General features: G+C 36.7%; 1 protein-coding gene across 8 annotated transcripts in view; it reads right to left on the bottom strand.

The window, feature by feature from the left end:
- Nucleotides 1-19,540, bottom strand: part of PTPRM (protein tyrosine phosphatase receptor type M) — a 440,735-nt gene that overhangs the window by 250,876 nt on the left and 170,319 nt on the right. For all 8 annotated transcript variants that reach the window (XM_041399233.1, XM_041399232.1, XM_041399230.1 and 5 more), the window contains exon 7: nt 15,157-15,450. In XM_041399233.1, coding sequence (XP_041255167.1) covers nt 15,157-15,450 — 294 coding nt within the window. The remainder of the gene's footprint in view (nt 1-15,156; nt 15,451-19,540) is intronic.

The raw sequence follows: 19,540 nt of genomic DNA on the forward strand, positions 1-19,540 counted from the left end.
ATGGGTTCAGAAAAGGCAGGTCTTGCTTCAACAACCTGTCTGCTTTTATAACAAAAGCAACATGCTTATGAGTGCTGTCTACCTAGATTTCCATAAAGCATTTGACACCATCTCAGGAGTAGCAAAGCCAGCAAGACCAGGGCAGTGATTGTCCCCTGGTACTCAGCACTGGTGAGGCCACACCTGGAATCCTGTGTTCAGTTTCGGGTCCCTCCCAACAAGAAAGCTATTGAGGTGCTGGAGCACGTCCAGAGAAGGGCAACAGGGCTGGCAAAAGGTCTGGAACACAAGGCTTATGAGGAACAGCTTAGGGAGCTGGAGGTGTTTAGTGTGGAGGAGGCGGCTCAGGGATGACCTTATTGCTCTCTACAACTGACTGGATAAGACATAATTTTTCAACCTCTATGACTCTGTTACTATCTGAAATCTGACAAAAAAAGACCCTCCAGAAAACCTCTCATCTTCCATTAAGAATTATTAAAAACAGAATGCAGACAAATCCAATCATTTGGACAAAATGAGAGAATTATTTTTATTTTTCTCTAGAACATGAAACTCTGCTGGTAACACTTTACTGTTGTCAGCTTATTCTTAAGCAGCACAATTCCTTGGCACCTCTTACAGTATTTCAAATCAGTTGCACAAAATCCACGGTAGCTGACTTCAGAATTTGGTCTTTTTATCTGGTATGGAAATTCTCTTGTTTATATTAGATGTTTGGGCAACTTCTATCTCCACTGACGGAACAAACAGTATCATCCTTGAAAAAGGTATTGAAATTGAGCCGAGTCAGTGTGTTATACTTCAACCTTGGCAATGGCCCATCCAAAATTAATGGATGCAGTTTGGAAGATTAAGCAGACAGTTGTTTTCTCTGTTTAGAATAAGAGCACATTCTGCTCAGACTCAGAAAGTCGTAGCACCATCTTGCATTATATCGCAGAACTTAATCAACAATGCCCTGAAAGAGAGGCTTTAAACTAGATCTTATTTTAGGTTTAGGAAGGCAACTGTTTTTTGTCCTTCATCAATATAAGGACTATCACTGTTCAACAGCCCACGCATATTTTATAGGAGCAACTGATCTTACCTTTATCCTAAAATGCTTTATATTTATCCCTAAAGAGACTTGTGGGTACTAACAAAGATACAGTAGTTTCTAGTATCCCTAGAAACATTTTACCATCAGTGGAAACAGAACAAAATTTAAAAGACGAATTTAAAACAGGACATAAATAAAGGAGTCCTTTAAAAGATAAGCAAAACTATTTTGTTTGGCTCCTGCTTTCAATTATCATCCTTTTACAACATCTGTCCTTCCATGCTGACTACAGAAGTTACCAAAGATACAAACTCAGTAGCACAAGCTCTGTTCCTGATAGCCTATGTAAAAGCTGAAGGCAAGTTGGAATCTCTTAGTTGGAAACTCATATTTCTGCTGAATCTTAGAAAATAAGTTCATGGGAGTAATAATATTTATTGTTTCCATAGGCACTAAGCTGTCTAAGGAACCACAGCATTTCCTTAGATTACTCATAGCAACTCTGGGGCAAAATCAGCAGAAAGTTTGTTATGAAAATATTGACAAAACCTTTTCAAGTTTGATCATAGAAAGCAAAATTAGCCTAAGTCTTACCGGCTGATATTTACTTTTGCCAAAATAAAATGACCTGAAATAACAGCATGATGGCAATAATCACACAGCATAATCAGATTGCTTATTAGTACCTTAGAAACAAGTATTTCTTTGTTTCCATGATTACTCCTGATAAATACTATGGACTTGCCTCTGATATTTTTTTTCAGCAATAGATCTTTAGTACTGAGAACCAAAATCTAGTGTTATTTCAATTATTGCTTTATCAACTGTGCTTTTCAGGATTATGCTTACATAAACTATTTTGTCATGTGGCTTACACATAAAATACTACCCAAAAACTGGAGTTAAACATAATGAATAAAACAGGAATGTAATGACAATAAGGAACGATACAAGCAAATTACAATGCTGGAAATCAGCAAAAAATGCAGCCCCAGGTTGGACTGGATTAATGAGCTTCAGCCAAACCAAAACTTTTACAAAGGGAAAGGACTCAAGGTCTCCTGAACCTCATTTAGAATGCTTCTGTCTGAAATAAGCTTACTCCTCTCCCCTCTTCCATCCTCAAAAAGAGACAGATTCCACATTCACTTCTGCTCCCCCACCCAGCCCAGAAAGCCACTCTTTTTGCTTTTTGTTTCCCTGTATGAAGAGCTAGAATCTGTAATGTGTGCCAGATTTTTACAAGTTTTGAGCTGTGAACAGGTAAAGGCTTATTGACCCATGACACCTTCTGTATATTCCTGCAGAGCTTGTATATTGTTTAATGCTAGAGCATTCTTGAGTTGCTGCATATCTCAGCTTCTGTTTTTTACTGGAAAAAGTAATTCCATTTGTAATACCAACATCTAATATCACTGCAACACCACTGAAGCCTTTTTTCCCCCCATCTCAAACACAAACTCGGTAATCTTTGTAATTTTGGAAACTTAAAATTCAAAACAGGCTATTTTCTTTTTTTTTTTTTTCCCCTACATCATATGCCCTGTTTCTCTATTATAGCAATGCAAAATGGTGATTTGAATACCTGGACAATTTTGTACCAGCCAAGACAAATGAAATCACTATCAGTTTCTTTTAAAACAATATCTGAATAGAATATATTCTTTATTATTTCATAGTGAAAAAAATCAGATAGCCACTACTACTACTACTATAAACTATACTCAATGTATTTTCTTTTAGCCACGGCATGTAAAAGCAACTAAGTAACTTCTGAATTCATTTGCTCACCTTGTATTTAATGTTTTGCATGAGAAATAGCACAAGCTAGTATATGCTTAGAGACACCAGTGCAGAGTTGTCACAAACATTTTATCATCAGTCCCTTACCAACTGTTTGCGCAACACTGCCAATTACTAGCAGCTTATTCTGAAATAGCTAGTCTTCCTCTTTCATCATGATGGAAACTTTCAGCAAACATATTTCAGCTTTTGCTGAGAAAGAGTTTAAAATTAGCTTATCCATTGTTATGTGTCTTTCCATCTTTTTTTAATTGTTATGTGTCTTTCCATCTATTTATAATAGCTCTACCATCCCTTCAGGGCAAGAAATAATCTCGTGGGGGGAAAAATGGAAAGAAAAAAAAAAAAGAAATTGGTTACTTGTGCTTACAAAAATAAACCTAGATGCATGTGTTGTAAATTTGAAAAATAAGTCATTATTTATATACAATCTAAGAACTTCATAAAGATTTGCTCCCATCAGTTGCTTAGATATACTAGATACAACCATTTTTAATCAAAGTAATAAGCTAGCTGCAATAAAGAAATAATTAAATGTTTAGATGGATCTGGGATTTACTCGTGTTTATATAATTCTCTGAATGTTATTTTTTTCTTCTTTGTGCATCCTTAAGACATCGAAAAGGCAGAATACTCTCACCCTGCCATTTCAGCAATTCAACTTGTCAAGTCAACTGCTATTAGTTTACAATTGTTACAGAAGACATCTAGGGCCATGCCACTTAAAACTTCTCAATAACAGAAGACAGCTCAAAATATTTTAAAGAAGAAACATCTTATCTAATCCACTGCAGAACTGTGCATCTGTAAAGCTCCAAATGCAGAATAAACCTCTAGGATATTATCTAAAACAATCAATGCAAAAATCAGTTTGTGAAGATTAAAACCCATGGCTTGCATGAAATGAAAGAAGACATACAAACTGGTCTCAGCAGCTTGCAGTAACAACCAGGAAGCAACTACTGCAGAGCATAAAAATGAAGAAAGAAAAGTATTTTCATAACAGATTTTTAAGATTTTAACACTGACTACTTTCATAAGCAATGATCTCTAAGTGGAGAGATTTACAGTAAAGTGGTAGCACACACAGCAGTAAACAACCACTTGGAATTTTAGCAGACAGTCTGTCTCTGAAAATTATCATTATGAAAATAAACTATTTTCAAGGCACTTGTTTTAGGAACTCCGTACCATATTGTACACTAACTGCTGAGCAGAGATTGTGTCACTGTAACTCAGAATGAAATAAATTAGTTTTGGAAGATTCATGCCAAAATGTTCTGTGATGTTACCAGAACAATAATAGTTCATTGTTTTAACAGACTCATAGGTAAGATTAAAGTAATTTTTACTCAGTCAAGAGTTCAACCATATTTTGAGATGAATGCCATACACATTTCATTTAAAGAACAAATAGATAGTATATTAAGGGGAATCAGAGTGCAATTAGACCTGTGCCTAATTAACAGTGATAACTGAAGCACAAAAAACACTACTGTAAATGCAGAGACCAAATGAGTTTATGGGAGAAGAATGACTTATCTAATTGTTAAATGAGAGTGATTTTGAAATTTGCTGTTGCCTGCAAAAATCTGGTATCCAAACTTTTTAAATATTCATCTTTGCTGGCACTCCCTTTGAAAGATTATGTAGGAATGAACAGAGTAGCCTTTTAATGTATTTATTAATTTTCTTTGAGACTCCAATACTGTAAAGGGTCCATCTCAATCAATAACTGGACAGTTTGAAAATGAGGATACACTATCACTTCTATCAGAAACAACTCTGTTCAAGACTAAACAAGATCTTGTTAAGATGGCCTTAAAAAGAACGTATTTCTTCATAAACAGCCTTAGATATAGACTTAGACAACATAAAGGTTAATGAAGAGAAACAATCTGAGAAGCCCTATCTGCATAATATTACAGTGAATTACAACACAATTCAACCACCAGAATTTTTCAACTCCTTTTACAGTAAGTGAAAAAAAGTAACAAAAGAATTTTTAGTTTCTTTTTGAAATAACTAACAATGCAATGCTGGTTTTCAGTGAAAGGTTTTTTGACAAAAGAAATGCTTTCATTGATTACCCTGAATTATAAATTATAGCTCTCTAATTTTTCCTCTCACAAATGAATACTCTTGACAATCCAGCCCCACATGTCAGACAAAAAACTGAAACATTTATAATGGAAATTTAATTATAGTACAACTTTTGCCAGTCATCATTCCAAAGTCACCCATAATTATGCTCAGGTCATTGAAAGTTATTTTTTTCATTTACTTGGTCAAACATGCCAGTTACATATTGGTTCATCCTCTCAAATTCAACACTATACAACAGTAATTAAGAAAATTACTGATTTTTAAAAAATTTTTAAGCTAATTGCCAACAAAACATCTGCAGCAATAGTCAAAACAAAGAACAACTGACAGACAATTTGATTTTTGTTTCCAAAGAACGTAAATTTTTAGAAATGAAAAGGCACTTCTGCATGTCAAGAGTAAACACTTATTACCTTTTTGCTTTACATGCATTTTTCCATATGATAATTCTGAAAGATTACAGTCCATTATGAACATGATTTTCTACTGCAGAATTTCAGCACCAAAATACTTTCAGTGAGCATTCTGAAAGTATCGAATAATGAACTAACAAATGAAACTGAACTCTCCCTTTCCCAAAAGCCCTTCTCTTTCCTTAGAGGAAGTGGATCAAATTTAATGGAATGAGTAAGCATGAACTAAATGCAGATAGTTGTTAATATATTTTAAATAATAACAAGGGTGCTCAAATCATGGTATAAATTAAAAGACAGCTTAATGCAGACATCAAAAGTATAAATTTGAAAATTAAGTTGTTGAAACTATTTGAGATGGTTGGGCATACTGAAATGCAACAGCCAAAAATCAAACTTTACTGGCAATCTGATTTTAATCTCCACTTTTAACAGAGCACCTCATGATAATCCTAATGAAAACCTTTCCCAATTTTATTTCCTATTTCCACTTAAGAGAGTTAGGTTACTATTTCTTTGCTGAATGCTTTCCAGTAAAATGTTTCTTCCTGGGCCAGAATTCACTAGCCATGTAGACAGAGAGTAGGGAAAAAAACCAATACCGAGCTGTTGTGGCGAACTCTGTGTGTGGAGACACGATGCTTGACTCCATTTCAGAAGGCTGATTTATTATGTTAAATATTATATTAAAATACTACATTAAAGCTATACTAAAGAACAGAGAGATCAGAAGGCTACAACAAGAACAGAACAGAATAGAATAACAAAATCCTGTGACTGCTCACAGCCTTGGCACAGGTGGCTGTGATTGGTCATCAATGGAAAACAATCCACATGGACCAATCATGGATGCACCTGTTGCATTCCACAGCAGCAGATAGTAATTGTTTACATTTCTCTCCTGAGGCTCCTCAGCTTCTCAGGAGAGGAAAAATCCCAGCAAAGGATTTTCATAATATCATGGCTACACCGAGCAGCTTTGCTCACCTATGTGTTTCTGGCCTCTTAAGAGTCTGGAAGAATCTCAGCTCCATGGGGATGCCCCTCTGCCTAAACATCATACTCAACAGTAGTTAGATGGATCACCAAAAAAACCTCTTTTTTTTACAGCTGTAGAAGCTGAGGTCTAGGGCTCCGTGTGAACTGTCAACTTTGTTTTTGTTGCAAACAGAAATGTGATGCACACTTGCTCGCCATGAGAGATCCTTGGATTGTAGGACAAAATTACCTCTTTATAGCACTGCAACAGCCTAGTACTCTGAAAATGGAGTATTTTTTTTCTCCAAAATCAGGGTATCTCTTCATCAGGATCTGCGCACATTTCAGGTCTCAAACTTGACACATAACCTACAGTCTATGTGTCTGTACACAAGCTATAAAGTTGTAATTATCTTCATAGAAAAAGGTATTACCAGAAAAGCCAGAACTCAGCACCAGCTTTTCTTCCTGGGAACCTTTAGGAAGTTGGACTGAATTCTGCAAAGGACTCTACATCTGCGAAACAAACAGGTTCACAAAGCCAAAATGCCTCCCAAGCACTGAAAAAACCAGGAAGCACCTGAATAGCATTGTTGTTTATTTTCCTTTGAAGTGAGGTAAAATTAATACACCATTCTTTCTAAAAACCTTTGATAACTATGTTTTTTATAATTTGAAAAAAACACCAGACTACTAAAAGGTTTAAAAAACTACAGCATCTCTGTGTTTCTGCATCATTCCTGGATGTTTCATGCTCCATTGATACTTCAACAGAATTGTGCTTTTAAAGCACAATTGTGCTTTAAAAAAGCACAACAATTGTGCTTTTAAAAGTTATGTGATTTAAAGCTGGCCAAAGCTGCTGGGCAAGACAGCACACTGTCTAACAGGCTGAAACCAAAGAGTGAGCCTTAAAATATTACAACCAAGGAGCATGCCTGTCTGTTCATCCATTTCCACGTTTCAACACCCTTTAAAACCACTGGCAAATTTCATCCAAATAACTTGCTTAAAATTTAAACTGATTTGACACAGTACTGCCAGAATTTAATTCCAGAAGATGAGACAGCCAGACTAGTGCCCCCGTTCAGGAAGCTCAGGGCAGATAACCAGAAGTCTTAACAAATATTCCATTTGACAACAGATTTGTTGTTAATTGGGTGCTCCCTCCTGCCATGCAGGTCTGTCATAAGGGAAAATGGGATTGCCTTCACAAGGTGGTGATATTTAATATCACAGATGTGTATGGTACATCTTATCTTCCTGACTCCTAAAACAAAAGGAGATTTTACACTTGGCTCAGAAGTTCATGTATATATATATACATATATATTTTTTTTAAAAGCAAGAAACCTGCCCTTTAGAGCCCAAATTCTCTTTGGCCATAGGGTTGACACATTCATATGTACATATGAAGGAAAAAGATGGGGATATATGTGTGTGTCTGTATATAAACATACACACTCTTCAGCACATATAATCAGTTATTCTTTTAGACACAAACTGACAGAAATATACACTGGTCACTTCAAATGTATAAAAGATTTTGCTTTGGTGTTGGATAAGACCAAGTCAGAGGAAAAGCCATATTTTCCTGTTTCATTTGCTAAAGCTTTTGCCAAAGTATTAACTTAATTAAAAATGAAGTTTGCCTATGAGTGGAAGACAGTATAATACAACTGCACATGAGAATTGGAACAGCTCAGCTGATATAAAAATAGGCCTCTAAAGAAGGGAGAAAGTGCCCAGCATAAAGTTGGTATGGATAAATTTCAAGGCACCTATGAAACTTTACTGAAAATACAAAGAATGCCCTTTCCTGTTATTTTTGTTTCTAATAACAGAGTACCAACGCATTTATTTAAATCTACAGTAATAATATACTTCTGAGAAGAGACATACAAAGCATTTATGAAACAGCTTGTATTTCGTTTTAGAACAGGGTGATACTAAGGAACACTCTGTAAAACCAGTATTTTCTACAAGTATTTACAAGTATTTACTATTTACCACTTTCATTAAAGGTGACCACATGGCAGTCTTTTATTTATAACAAGTACACTCCCAGCTTGCTGTGTTTTACTCTGTAACAAGCAGTACTTCCTGAATTGAAGCTGGGTACAATAACTGTTTGAGTGGTTTTGAGCTTATCCTTGTAACTAATAAGAGACTGCAACAAAGACTGGAGATGAAGATATGTCACAGGAGAAATCATATTATCTACTTTTCCTTAAGGGTCACTATGTTTTATTCACATTGCCTCCACCTGGCAGATGTGAAATTAATAATTTTGGCCCTCAGGTCTGCTCTAAGTTAGTGAAGGTTCATTTGTCTCAGCGAGCAGGTTAATTTCTTCCTCTGCAAATGTTTTGAAACGTGAATCTGTTAAAGTGAAGAAATAAGTCACCATTTATATGACTGCTTTTCACACAACCACAGACATGTAGCTATTTCTACATACACTCTGTTTCCATCAGTATATTAACCCACCTGTAACTGTCTGGAAAGAATCCCAAATGGTTTCTCCTTATTCTAATGTGCAATTACTCTACTCAAACTGATCCGACAGTCAGGTTTCATGCTCTGTGTCCTTATCAACACTAGACTCTATTTATATTTCTCTCATACTTCAGCACATGTGTCAGAAAGAGCCAACAGACCCATGTACTTTGCAGCAGTTTTCCTGTCCTCTTTTTTTCCCTCCCCTCATGTTCTGCTTCTCAAGTGAGATATCTGGATGCTCTATCTAACCCAATTTATTTAGGGACCAACGGAGACACAAAAGTGCAGGTATTAGTAATTTCTATATAATGCCAGTTCTCTTGGTTGCCAATATTAGAAGTTTTTGTGTTCACGAGCTGAAAATTCACTGAATGGAGAACCAACCTGTGATTTCTCCTGCAAAGGAAAGATGCATTTGAGATGAATGGGCAGATAATCCCATGGTGTTTATTTCCTAAAAGAAAATGTTCTGTTTTCTCTATCACTGGCAACCACATATGTAGAGAAGCATCCAGAAGGACGCAGTGTAGCTTTAACTTTGGCCTGTGATAAAGTCTTGCCACCACACTGCACCTCACTATTTTTACAGCTTCAGACAAGGACAGGAATACAGTGAAAGATCAGAGAAAAGCAGAGTCTAGGAGAATGTACCAAACACCATGGTAGCACCTTGTCTTCCAAGACTTTGACAGAAACTTGGAATCACAGAGTAGCTGAGGTAGAAAGGGTCTGGTTCATCTGGTCCAACCCTCACTGTACTCCACCCTTGCTCTACCAGTGCCAACTACAGCATCTTGTCCAGATAACTTCTGCATATCTCCAGTGCTCTTTACTCACTTACAAAACCATCCCACCACAGAAGGAATTTGGGTTCATCAAGTACAACTTCCCCTCTGTGAATCCATGCTGATGACTCCTGATCATGTCTTTGTCCCTTGTGTTCTTAGAAATTGTTTCCAAGATTGGTTGTTCCTATGGAGTTTATGGTGAGATGTCCAGACTGTAGTTTTTTGTTTGGTGTTTTTCTTCTTTTCTCTCCCACCCCAAAACTTAAAGGACTGCTAGGGGAAATTCTAGACTGTGAGACAAGGAGGAATAGAACTGGATTTAAAGCAATTTTTATATGGAAGGGATTTGGATTGTCTGGGTTTTTTCCAACCCAAGAATCCTGGTAACACAAGAGGAAGCTGTTCTGTAACACAGCATCAGAGAAGTCATCTCAGTAAGTAGCACCTCAGGCACTTGTCTCTGTACAAGTGGCTGCCAAAGAAGAACTTTCATACATTAGCCAATGCTGAGAACCATTTGTGTTTTCTGAAGGGCCCCTTCCAAGAAGATGCATTTCTGTTTTGCTCCCCATCAGAAGTAAGTGAACCAGTGACACAGACACACGAACATATATATCTCACTACGCAGTATTGTCTTGGAATTCTAATAAAATCTTTCAGTTTATCTCCTGCATATCTGAAAGCTGCAATTCACCTGCTACAGTGCAGAAAATCCAAAGCTAGCTTTTACCCTTAGGAGAAAGTGACCTCATATATGAGACGGTTTGTGTATCAGAAAGGCACGAGGAAAAAAAGGACAGTATAGTAGGATTTTATTTCCATATTAAAATCATAAATAAAATGTAAGTTCTCTGTGGACTTCTAGTTCTGATAAATCAATGCAACTCTCTACTAAAGTTTATTACAGTTTCAGTTTAGGAATGGAGACTTTAGAAGTATCATGGAACTTTTCCATGGAAAATGAAGTGGTGCAGTATCTGCACCCTGCTCCTCAGGGTTCGGGTGTCTCTGACCTGAGGTCGAGCTCTAATACAACACAGCTGCAAAAACCTTGGTTAAAACTTATGAAGAAAATTCACAGGAGAAAGAGCTGTGGAAAAAAAACCTGCAGTATGGCTTCAAGTTGACATTTTCCTATGATCACAAAACTAAGCAATGTTAAGTCTGTTATATGCCTGAAAAACCCTGAACCTCTTCACAGGCAGCTCCCCACGGTATACCAACGAGAAGGAATAACTTAATTCCTAGTGACTAAGATCCTTCCTCTCTTCTTGAGACAAAAAGGTCAGGAGACTGAAGTCTTGGACAGAGAAAGGCAGCTGCCATTTCAACCTAGAGAAGTTCTTAGGAAGGAACTCATCTTTGCTATCAGTGATATAGAATGAAGAAGGGCATGGAAATCAGCAGGAAGCACCACTGAGTTTCAAGAACGGCTAGGGCATGGACACTGACAAAGGGAGAGACTAACAAGTGCATTAATAACAAAAGAAGGTGAAAGGGTGAAAAACAGGGGAAACCAACTGCAAAACTGACTTATTGTTCCGAATGTTGCACACAAGAAGATACAGACTGTCCATCCTGTAGGACCTGGACAGTGCTCCATGTCATGGGGCAGGATGAAAGTGGTGCCACTGAATACTGTCCAGCATACCTGAACACACTGAATTTAAATGCAGGATTCAAGACAGTTCCTGGCCTGTGCCATCTGCCCAGAGATACTTCTGCCTTGTGCAACTTGATGCAGGTCTGAATTGATCAGAGGTAAGGGGATACTCATTCCACCAGTGTGTTCTGACACATAGATTTTTTTTTTCACAATGCCAGTGGGCAGCACAGAACAGAATAATTTTGATTACTGGAAGATTAACCAGCTGAATGCAAAGCAACGAGCAAACTGAGAAAAACAAAGATGATTCATTTTCAAGAGAGGGGATTTAAAGAGTTCCTCTGCCCTGCTCTTCCAGATTGTAACAAGCCTTCTAGGAGTACCAGACATTTTACAACAAACCTGCAGCAGTGTTTCAAGAGTTCAGTTGTACTGGGAGTAACAGCTTTTCTCCTGACAGCTCAGGTGATGGGATAGAAAAGACAGCAAAATCAACTATGTTAATTAAAACATTTCTGTTACTTCGTTGTATGAAAATTATTGGTTAAATTGACAGTGATTGTTTTTTGCAAATACTGCAGGGCAGTAATTGTGTCTTAGCACAAAGAAGTAGAGATCTGACTGCTAAAAAAACTCAGTTTGGGGATTACTTATTTATTTTTAAAATTTTCTTAAATTACAATAGAGTTTTCTGTTTCAGTAAAAGAAAATATGCTAATTTTCAGAAATTATGCCAAATGTCACAGTGGAAAAAAAAGAATTATGAGAAAAAGAAAACAACTTTCCCTAGGTGGCCTCAACAATCCCCTCCCTTAGCAGGAGGGTGCATTTTATTTTAACTTTTCTTCCTAAGGTAGCTGTCTTTAAGATGTATCTGTACACCAGCAGATTCAAGGAACAACACAAATTAGAAATAAAGTCTCCTAACAGAGGGGCCATAGAAAAAAAAATTGCAGGAGCTCATTTAGCAGTTCTGAATTATTCAGGTGTGTTTTAACCGGGGCACCAGAATGCAGAGACACAGACCAGATCAAGATTTGTATCATGCAATAAATGTCAAAGACAAAGCATGCTGGATAGGCCTGAAATAAATAAATCTACCCACAGAAATACTGACATGGATAAGATACTACAAAACACACTATCTTACTAATTCTTCAACATATCTACTTTAGTTTTACTATGGACAGTTCCACCGGTTTTGGGTCAGATTGGGTCTCGTCAGGAACAACAGTGATAGGACAAGGGAAAGAGCTTCAAACTGGAAGTAGGTTTAGATCAGGTATTAGGAAGAAATTCTTTACTGTGAGGGTGGGTGAGGCAGTTGGAAAAGGTTGCCCAGAAAGTTTTGGATGCACCATCACTGGCATTCTGTATTCTAAGTTCACAACACCGTATGAGATGGTTGTGGAGAGAGCGAGCTTTCAGCATAAAAAGAGGTGGTTTACATTCCAGACAATCTGGGAAGGTCTCCATTCCACACCTCTAAATGAGAAAACCCCTTCTTTCTGAGTCTGACTCAAATGTGGTTCACCATGGCCAAAATCCATTAAGCGCCTTCAAACCTGAACTCCACATTCTAGGTTAAATCTAATCCAGACCTCAATGTAATTCTTTGGCTTTCTGAGAATTACTGAAAGAACACTTATATTATATTTCATCAAAAGGAAACAAAGCACTTTCTGAAGTGGCAACTGCTCCAGTGAGTGTGATGCAACCAAGTCTGGAGAGATTTTTTTTCTTTGCATTCTAATTATAGACACTTTCATTTAGTAAAGTTACAGATAAGACTTGTCTATTACAAGCCTCTGAAATCTCATTTTGCTAAAATGAAAACATATTTCAAATGCTTTGGAGAACTATTAAGATTATTGAATGCCTAGCATACTGCTTCAAGTCTCCAAGTGGTTCACTATCTTCCCCTAGGGAACAGGCAAGCAGCATGCAATTATCACAGTAATTAAAAAGGTGCAATGATTCTTCTCTTAAAGACTCCTGTTTTATTAATTCTATGGTATGCTTTGGAGACTGGCATTATTTTACTCCTACCCAGCTTAATTATACCGTCATTAGTTTATCAGCATCTCTTTTTAAACCCTTGGGCCAGTTATTAGCATGTCACTTGCTAACAGTTAACCAATAACCACTACACCTTCAAAGCAGGGTCTTCTGCTATTAAAAAAAAAAAAAGCTAATTTGTAGACTCAGATTTAATATCATCATTCAATTTACATTTTTCAGTCATTTAACTTTCTGCTTTTAATTTAAGAAGGTTACTGTTTAGCTTAATGAAAACACAAATAATTCTGATGTATTACAAGACACTACCAGGTAATAAAACACTTCCAGTACACACTGGTTTATGAAACTGAATGCCTGTTTTAATATGCAACAGTATGTACCACTGAGAAAAGAGAAAGCATATGATATTCTTGTAATGCAACTAAAATTGTGGAAACAACTCCCTACTAAGTCTGGCTGAGGTGGAGTTAAATTTCCTTCACAGCAGCCTGTTTGCCACTGCATTTTGGGTTTGTGACTAACCCAAGGTTGGTAACACAACACAACCCTACAGGACAGACAGGCTCCCTTACACAGCATCCCGTACTGCATTACCTGATCATAACAAGCAGATGAAAAAACTATTAGAAAAACTGTTTAATTTTAAAGTAACTGAAGTAACCGTGTATTAAGTATGTACTTACCTTGTCTAGACAGACATTTACATTATTATGAAGAGCACAGTGACCCAGAAACCCTCCTGAAGGAAACTATACTTAATTTGTATGCTCCACTTTTGACTAAGCTGAAGTTATCCTAGCCTAGCAGAGAAAATCGTATAAATAAAAAGTTCTTAACTATTATTATACTTCAGCTGTACTGCTTTCTGGTACTTATCATTAAATACTTCTTTCCAGTAATGAGAGGAAGAAAAAACAGCGAAAAAAAAAATCAAAGAATTAGTACTTGTCTAAATTTGCATCTTCAGAACATAAAAGTGGGATTCTGACAGCAACTATGTTTCATTTTTTGTTTGACATCACACCAATTCAATTCAACTGAAATGACATTTACTCACTGATAGGTGGCCAAGTGGTTTTACAAAAAGTATATGCAACGGACATATATTATTTTTGTTGAAGTACCCAATTTTTCCTGTTAAAAAGGCACGTAAAGTAAGTTCCTAAAAACACTAGGAACAATGAGTTAATACCACTTGTTACTCTCATTTTCTCTAGCTACACTCCTGCCTATCTTCCACCAGCTTTACAGCAGCAAAGGGATGATTCAAAATATTGGGGAGAAATAGTAACAACCAAAGAAAATCCAGTATCACAGTTCACAGTATCCTCTATTACCTTCTGAGAGGCTAAATCCCAAACTAATATCACTGCCAGTCTTACTGAAAATTATTCTACAATTGCTTCTGTATAATAGGTGAACTTTGTATGCCATTACAATCAGAGGTCAGCTCTATTAATTATAACATCCAAAACAGGAGCCAAGATTGCTACAACGCAGCAGAAATTGCAGTCTCTCATTTAGTAAAGAGACATGCTGTCAGTCACTCAAGAAAGCAGTCCTTTGCTAAACCTCATCTGCTAATTGAGACTCAACAGTGAATGCTTTTGCTGTTACCCAGGATCTCTTTCCACTTTATCTACAAGTTTGATACAACTGACATTGAAAAAAGAAATCATGCAGTCATTATTTCATCTACAGTCTACAGTGGCACGGAAGGTTGCTTTCAAGGTCACTGTAGCTGGAAGATGCTACTATGCTCTACTTAAAACCATTCAGCCCTAATTCCTGCAGCCTGCTGGTTTAAGACAGACAGTAAAAACTGCTAGTGAATTAAGTTATGTCTTCAGCCCTAGAAATATGCCTACAACTTTGCTATCACCTTGGAGTACTCACCAGCACATTTTGTTCTTGTTTTGAGAGCTGGGCCAGGAGATCCTGTTCCTCCTTCACCTGGTCTTGTAAGTAACACACTGATTTCATACTCTGTATCAGGATCCAGGTGCCCAATCTTATAGCTTGTGGAGTCCACGGGCTGTATGTCATACCAGCTTCCACTTGAAGTTCGATACTCAACTTCTCTTTGGATAATGGGTCCATCCCCATTGATGGAATTGGCATTCAGCTGTATCCAGAGGTAAGTTGCACCGACTGAGGACAGCTGAGGTGGAGCAATGGGAACTGGTGGCTCTGAAAAACAGTAAAGTATGATAATAAGCTATGATTACACTTCCATTCTTTCTACTTGTAAAACATTCAAATAAGCAACAGTTTTTTTACTACATTAGAATTGAAGACTGCATAAAAACATGGATATGAAGAAATCACCACTACAGACTGACTTATTTTCATTAAACTACAGATTCTTTTGCTTATGCAGTTGGAGATTTTAACCTGAAGCTTTTGGTTTAAACCTCCTAACTTCAAATCACATGCAAATGGAATTCTATTCACTCGACATTCCATGGCAACTTCCAATTTAAAAAGAAAGATAATCTCAGGTTTTCTCATACAAATACAGTTCATTCTGGATATTAATATTAATCCTACTCAAAACTAGTGTTTTCAAGATAACATTTATGTTGTAGCCTATCCTCACACATAATGAGAAGAAAAATTTCTGCACAGAAACAAAATGAATTTTTTATTAATTATTTTTGATGTACTTAACTACTTAGCCTTTGTATTTTCAGACTTCTGTGTAAGCAGAGTAAGTACAGTAATTTTTCAATTCTATACTTTGGTTAATGAAAGCTGGAGGATTTCTTGAGTTTTTACTAGAGGTCTGTTTCTACTTCATGTAATTGTATTCTGCTTCACGTAATTGTTTCTACTTCATGTAATTGTAAACGTACTTCATGGTATTTTCACAAACTACCACACAGAAGTGGTACTCTGTATCATAGAGCAAGCATGCACGTGATATCCCCATAGTTTGGATTCTGAAGATTTCAAAACCGACCAAAGTTTTAAACCCACTTTAATTTACTATGTGATGGGCAACTTATTTTAGATTAGACTGCAGAAATAATTTGCAGACATCATCTTTTTTGAAGGTAAATGACAAATATTTTTTTTTCCCTACTGGTTAAATTTGCTATTTCATGCATCATGTCTGCAAAAAATTCGCCCTCCTGTTGGTTAAATATATTCAAGTAGAATGAAATCAAGCCACTGTAATAAGGCATTATTTGATCCAATATTCTATTCTATTCTTAACACATCTATCAGCAAACATTGCCACCTTCTTAAATCTACACAGAATATGCAATGAACGCAGGAAGGACATCTGTCTTCCCTAAGCTTTAGATTCAGATTTAGCCTCTTCTGCTAACCATTTCCCTCTGTGTTGAGATATAGGTAGTCAAACAGACAAGAAGTTGAATTTATGTATTTCATCACTTTGTCATGCTCTTCAAAGTCACAGTTAAAGCAAAGGATACAGAAGAACAAAGAAAAGTGAGAAAGGATCACTGGGAAGCCTTTACTGAGAAAGAGCAGAATTGCTATTTTAAAAACCACGTAATTATCCTACAGTAGTCTATGTTTTTTCATTTATAGAGAGAGTAACTCAGAGCACTAAGTACACTGAAGATTAGCTGTGCCTCAGATAGATGGTGTTTCTAATTAGCAGGGTACACTTGTATGCAAGCTTCGATCTGTGCAATCTGTTAGCAATTGCTGAAATACAACACTACAAACCAGCAAACACAGGCGTCATCACCGTGTCTGCATTAGTTTTGTTAAGATGAAAATGAACACAGTGATTGCTATCATGAAGAACACAATACAAAGGGCAACAAACCAGAACGTCTCCAAAAATATCTATTAAGCATTATTAATTGGAATAGACATAAAAATAGCTATAAAAATATTGTGGCAGATTCCAGGATACAAAGAATATTGTTTAGATTTTCAAATCGGCAGGGAAAGCATTGTTTTATGTCAATAGCAATTTATTGCAAACTGATGTCATTGCTGAGTTAGAAACATACTGTAGTTTTATTGAAACTATTCTTCCTAAAGTATATAAACTATGGCTTCATACAGTGATAGTATGTCTGGAAACAGTTCTGACTTGACTCAAAATGATTTAGCATCAATTTAAATCATTAGGCTGTTTTGTGAACCAAGCCATGAAATGGAACTTTTATAAAGCATCCTAAGGCATTTACTTAGCCATGCTGAAAGAACAGTTAATTACTTTCAAGTTCCAAATACTACTAAAGGCTGTTGAAGTGCCATTCAAAATGCAAACTCAGGAGTTAGGTCACTAAGGTTAGTGGTTACACCAATTCATTCCAAATATTACAAGTACTTGAAACATTAGACAGTATTTTATTGCCTTTTTATACTTCAGGCCAGTTTTTCAATTCTCTGGGACCACAATGAAGAGATTAATTCAAGTTATATTATTTCAGCAAAGCTTGCATATACTGCAATTTCATACTATTAACATAGTTTAAAACAAAAGTTACCTTCTTACCATAGATTGGACTACCTAAAATGAACCTTTCATTACAAATATGATGCTCATATTAAGTGACCAGTTAAAAACATGAGACTCAATTAAGCAGATCCTCTAATACTAATACTATATATCCACATATAATGAACTGATTTTAAGACTGAAGTCTGAAATGTATTCTTCTGTCTTACTTATTTTTTCTTTTGACAGAGTGATTTAATATTTTCAGGACGCTGAGGAGTTTGAACTGCTTAGGTAAGTACCACACTGCAGCACTACTGTCCTTCACTAAAAGCAGTTTTACTGGCAGCCACTGAGGTAGTCTCAATTAAATAACATGCAAATTAATATCTTCATGAAACAGTACAATAGACTTGATATTTAAGGGCTGTGCATGTTCCAGGAAGGATTTTCAACTGACAGCAGAAACTATTTTGTAGCAGTAGCTACTTAGTAGAATGACTTAGCTTAAAGAGGAATTCTTCCTTGCAGATCTCCTCCCAAAGCAAGCAGACTAATTTATTCAGTACTGTGAAGCCCTTTTAAACATAGGTTTTTAAACTAGAATATTAACTGAAAAAAAAAGGTAAGTGCATCCATATTTCAAATTTTATGCCTTTTAGACTTCAAACCACCTCTTGAATTCTCTGACAAATGAAAATGGGCACAATCCCTTAGGGAAAGGAAATAGTGGCTACCTTACAAAGCAAGAGGTGTGCAGGTGACAGAAAGCTTTAAGCAGGTGCTCTCAGGCCACTCTACATAAATGGATCACTTATTTTAAATATGAGAAAAAGACAGACTCATGATAAGGAACAGCCCTTCTCTTACACAAAATAAAAACAAATGTAGCCATACATGAATGTAAACTATTTATTCTTATGCACTTTTTATTAATTGAAAACACACCTGAAACTGCAACTCCTTCATTTAAAATGCTTTGTTCTTAAATTACACAGATTTCCCAAACATTTTCTACAACATCTTAACATCTTTTACTTAGCAGTTCTTTTCAAATTTAAATTGGGAGGGGAAAGGCATCACGCTGAGATGCCACTGGAGATAATAGAAATCTCTAAGTGAGTTAAAGAAGACAAAAATAGACATTTCTTCTCTGCAGCTCAGAAGCACTATCTTGAAAAATGACAAAATCTCACTTTTTGCAAATGCATGAATGTCTGTGTGTTTACCTTCCCCTCCTTTTCCCCCTCTACAAAATCACAGAATCATGTTGGAGAACACCTCCAAGATAATGGAATTCAATCTCTGACCAAACACCAAGATACCAACTAAACCACGGCATTAAGTGAATGTTTTCAGGGATGGGGACTCCACCACCTCTCTGGGCAGCCCATTCCAATGCTTAACCATCCTTTAAATGAAAAAAGTCTTCCTTATGTCCAAGCCAAACCTCCCTGGCAAAGCTGGAGTCTATGAGCTCTTGTCCTGTCCCCTGCTGCCTGGGAGAAGAGGCTGATCCCACCTGGCTACAACCTCCTGTCAGGGAGCTGCAGAGAGCAAGGAGGTCCCCTCATCTGGGCATGCAGCTTCTTGTTCTTGCACTCCCCACTAGCCACACTGTTAATCCATCACCATTTTATTCTCAAAGTACAAGGACTCAGCAAGATGGAGGACAGTATACTAAAAGCACACAAATGGCAAACTCATGGGTCTTGATACCTGCGCTTGGATCCAGCCTGCCCCAGAGGAGCTCAGATCCCTACTTGCAATTAAATTCCGAACACTGTATTTAGAATTTCAGGGCAATTTGAAGGATGAACTCAAGGAATTCCCAGGGTCTTGTTGGGTTTT

The sequence above is a fragment of the Onychostruthus taczanowskii genome, unplaced genomic scaffold, assembly GCF_017590055.1.
Source record: "Onychostruthus taczanowskii isolate IOZ18803 unplaced genomic scaffold, ASM1759005v1 scaffold16, whole genome shotgun sequence".
In the NCBI taxonomy this organism is placed as follows: Eukaryota; Metazoa; Chordata; class Aves; order Passeriformes; family Passeridae; genus Onychostruthus; species Onychostruthus taczanowskii.